Source organism: Limanda limanda, chromosome 14, assembly GCF_963576545.1.
Source record: "Limanda limanda chromosome 14, fLimLim1.1, whole genome shotgun sequence".
NCBI classification, from domain to species: domain Eukaryota; kingdom Metazoa; phylum Chordata; class Actinopteri; order Pleuronectiformes; family Pleuronectidae; genus Limanda; species Limanda limanda.
The window spans coordinates 8,374,822-8,378,602 of NC_083649.1; the positions used below are offsets into that span (position 1 = coordinate 8,374,822).

Sequence of the window (3,781 nt, forward strand, 5' to 3'; positions counted from 1 at the left end):
GAATATTGGCCTGATGGTGGCGCTACATTGTGTGGGGTTCATTAAAGTCAATACGACTCATCCTGTGGATCCATAGAGCAATGCAAAAATAATATGATGAATTACCATTTATTATAAGTTAAATATCCATGAAATTAACACAGTGTTTAAGTTCAGGATTATACAGTATTGATTTGCTGTTGGTACAAGACAGAGGCTGCCATGACGACAGCAGTTGTGTGTTTGTCTTTTTTTGACGAAAAGGTCAGCCTCGTCAAAGACAACAGGCACTGCTCCCGCGTCCGAGACAAAATGTCACATAGTGTGTGTAGAGACGCACACAAACACACATTACGTTAGCCTGCGTATATACGGTGAGACAAGAGCACATAGAGGGAGAGACACGTGGACCACACGGGATAATACCCCCGACCTCTGCTGACATCCAGGAACACGTTGTTCTTTACAGAGCAGCTGCGTCGTAGTCAACCTGACATCTGTCCATCACATCTGTCCATGTCACTGATACTCTCTCACACACACACAGAGAGAGACACACAAACACACACACACACAATACATTAAACACTAGAGAGATCCAGGGCAAGAGACCAAGACAAAATCGAATAAATAACTAAGGGGTGACGAAGACAATCTAAAAAGCAAAACCTTATTTCCACTTCACAGTCAGACGGCCGTTCCTGCCTCAGCCTCCACCTTCTCTCCGGCTTTCTCCATTTCCCTTATTGTGGGAATTACAGGTGTGATGCGTGTTCACTTGTAGGCAGAAGAAACATTGATTTTCTGTCGCCTTTAGAGGATAACCAAAGGATATAACACTGTGTGGTAAGATTGTGTAGGTGTGAGTGTGTGTGTGTGTGTCAAGTTGAGATTGGTCCAAAGGAACAGATAAATAAAAGTGTGCATACCTCTGTGACAATCATAAAACCACACAACAAAAGACACAAGACCGCACACACCCTGCTTCCAAAAAAGCTGTTTGTGCGACTGCGTTGTGTCTTTGTTTTAACGTCAGTCTGTGGTGGGTGCGTCTTGGTATGAAGGATTTTCAAGGTTTCTGCAAAACTTCAAAACAAGAAACGCTCCCCTGAGTTTGGATTCTGTGGTTTTGAAACAACTTAGGATGAAGATAACAGTCAAGGGTAAGCAAGGTTAAGGGTAAACAGTCTGGTAATGATTGAAATATATGGAAGAAGAATTGAATCCTAGAACAATGCGCAAGTGTGTGTGCATACGTGCGTGTGTGTGTTTCTAAGAGATTTGTGTCAGCGTTGTAATTGGTCTGCACTGAACCATGCACATTGTTGTCCTTGTAAACTGAGAGCAATGAGTGTTTCATTCAAGATGCTTCTGATAACAGAAGCTCTGCTGTATGAATTCAATTAATTCTGCTTGTGTTTTTTTCTCCTTCTGTTTCCCTCCATCTCCTTCCATCGCCGTCTCCTCTCCTCTCCCAGGTTACGGTGGGTTGGAGTTACTGTTGGTGCTGTGTGGCCTAGATCTGTCGCTGCCTTGCCCTCACCACTGCATCTGCTACACCTCACCTAGCACCGTCTCCTGCCAGGCACACAACTTCCATGCCGTGCCCGAGGGCATCCCGGCCCAGAGCGAGCGCGTCTTCCTGCAGAACAACAAGATCCAGCGGCTGCTCCGCGGCCACTTCTCACCCACCACCACCATGTTGTGGCTTTACTCCAACAACATCTCCTACATACAACCCTCCACCTTCCACGGCTTCGACCGCCTGGAGGAGCTGGACCTTGGGGACAACAGGCACCTGAAGGCCATCGCCTCCGACACCTTCCAGGGCCTGGGGCGGCTCCACGCCCTGCACCTGTACCACTGTGGTCTGATCAGCCTGCCACAAGGGATCTTTTCGGGCCTGAATAATCTCCAGTATCTCTACCTACAGGTACATGGATAACAGCTCCTCTTTATCTCTACTGCATAATGCATCTGCATCCACAATCGCATTATGCTGTAATCTGTCCATCAGCCTGGCTCAGCACTCACTGCCTACGAATTGGACACTGATCAAATGCTAGCCGTTATCCTGAGTGCAGGGGAAATGCCACAAAGCCTCCCTCGCACTAAGAAGTGTACTGTATAATATCTGTGGTCAACCACTACAGGACAACAGCACAGGAATTGAAAACCAGGATTGAGTGTATGATTTCATTATTATTACAGAGTGGGTTTAGGAGGAGATATGGTTTTACTATATGGAGAGGATGTCTTCTATTAGTATTGATTGGAAAATGAACTGCTATTGAAATAGAGCAAAGGTTACATCTGTAACAGTTTGATATAACTTGTTTTAAATAGATCACTGACAATCATTGGCCCCATTCTTTTAACCAAGTACTCAACGTCTGACACACTATTCAGGAAGGCAAAGAAAATCATGTCTGACCTGTTTTACCCTGTTCACCTATTGTACTGGGACTCTTCATCATGCAATCTATAGTATAACTTCATTGGGTACTTGTGTGATGCTTGAACTGAGCTAAAAGCTGTTCTTAGTCATTTCAGTGTTTTTTCAAAAGTATATATTATTACGATGCAGGTAATTAGGCACAATTATTCATAAAAAATAATCGCACTTTCTGTTTTTCTCCCCGTGGCAGGACAACCAGTTAGAGTTTCTGGAGGATGACCTGTTCATCGACCTGCTGAACCTCAGTCATCTCTTCTTGCATGGCAATAAACTGTGGAGCCTTCGCCAGAACACCTTCCGTGGTCTGGGGGTCTTAGACCGTCTCCTTCTCCACCAGAACCGAATCCAGTGGGTTGACCGCCAGGCTTTCCATGACCTGCGCCGCCTCACCACCCTGTACCTGTTCAATAACTCCTTGACTGAGCTTTCTGGCTCCAGCATGACTCTGCTGCCAGCACTAGAGTACCTACGGCTTAATGACAACCCCTGGGAGTGTGACTGCAAGGCCCTGTCGCTGTGGGATTGGCTGCGGAGGTTCAGAGGTTCGACCTCCACTCTGATGTGTGTTTCACCACCGGAGCTGGCAGAGAAGGACCTGAAAACACTGAAGAAGGAGGAGCTGCCCAGTTGCATGTCAAGCGAGGGTCATGGTGCCCCAGATCGGGAGATGGATCATGGAGAGTCTTTGAACCACTTGAATCGTCACAGAAACCATCATAACCACCATCAGCGGCCGTACTTGCCCAGCGGGGACCAATACAGCTTGCCTTCACCTTCACCCCTGCCACGGCCGCCAAAGGGAGGCCGCAGGAACTGTACCCGCCGGGGTCGCAAGGCGAAAGGGGGTCTCAACGAGGTACAGGTACTACTGGAGGGGGATGAGAAAGACTATACTCCAGACGGGGGGAAATTTGACCTGTCTGGAACTGGACGGAGGAAGAACAAGTGCACCCTCAGGACTTCTGTCGGCCCACCGAGTGGGGTCCAGAGAGCTAATAATAGAGCAGGGTCACACCTTTCAGATTTTGTTATCTGTTTCTCATCAGCCCTGCTGCTGTCGCTCAGCTCTGTAATCCTGCGCTGAGAAGGAAACGGACTCTATGATTCATTCTCCTGAAGACCCCCTGCCCTGGCTCTTACAGAGGGGCATGTGTGTACAACTGCGTGTACACGTCTGTGTATAAAGAACATTATCCAATATCTACTGTCGAAGTATCCCTGAGGCTTTAGGGCAGGGATCATTATGAGTCAGGGAAAACAATTTATCCCATTGCTTTGATGATGTCACCAAGGGGAACAACAGGAAAACTTTGCATTTGCCTCAGTGGCATCGATTGTTTCACT

At 47.3% G+C, this 3,781-nt stretch overlaps 1 protein-coding gene across 1 annotated transcript; it reads left to right on the plus strand.

Annotated features, from left to right (window-relative positions):
• The first annotated feature begins 1,123 nt into the window (after positions 1 to 1,123).
• On the plus strand, positions 1,124 to 3,521 carry LOC133019810 (reticulon-4 receptor-like 1). The gene is made up of 3 exons (XM_061086380.1): positions 1,124 to 1,142; positions 1,458 to 1,912; positions 2,628 to 3,521. Exons 1-3 carry the CDS (start codon positions 1,124 to 1,126, stop codon positions 3,519 to 3,521), a joined length of 1,368 nt encoding a protein of 455 aa, XP_060942363.1.
• Positions 3,522 to 3,781: the final 260 nt, after the last annotated feature.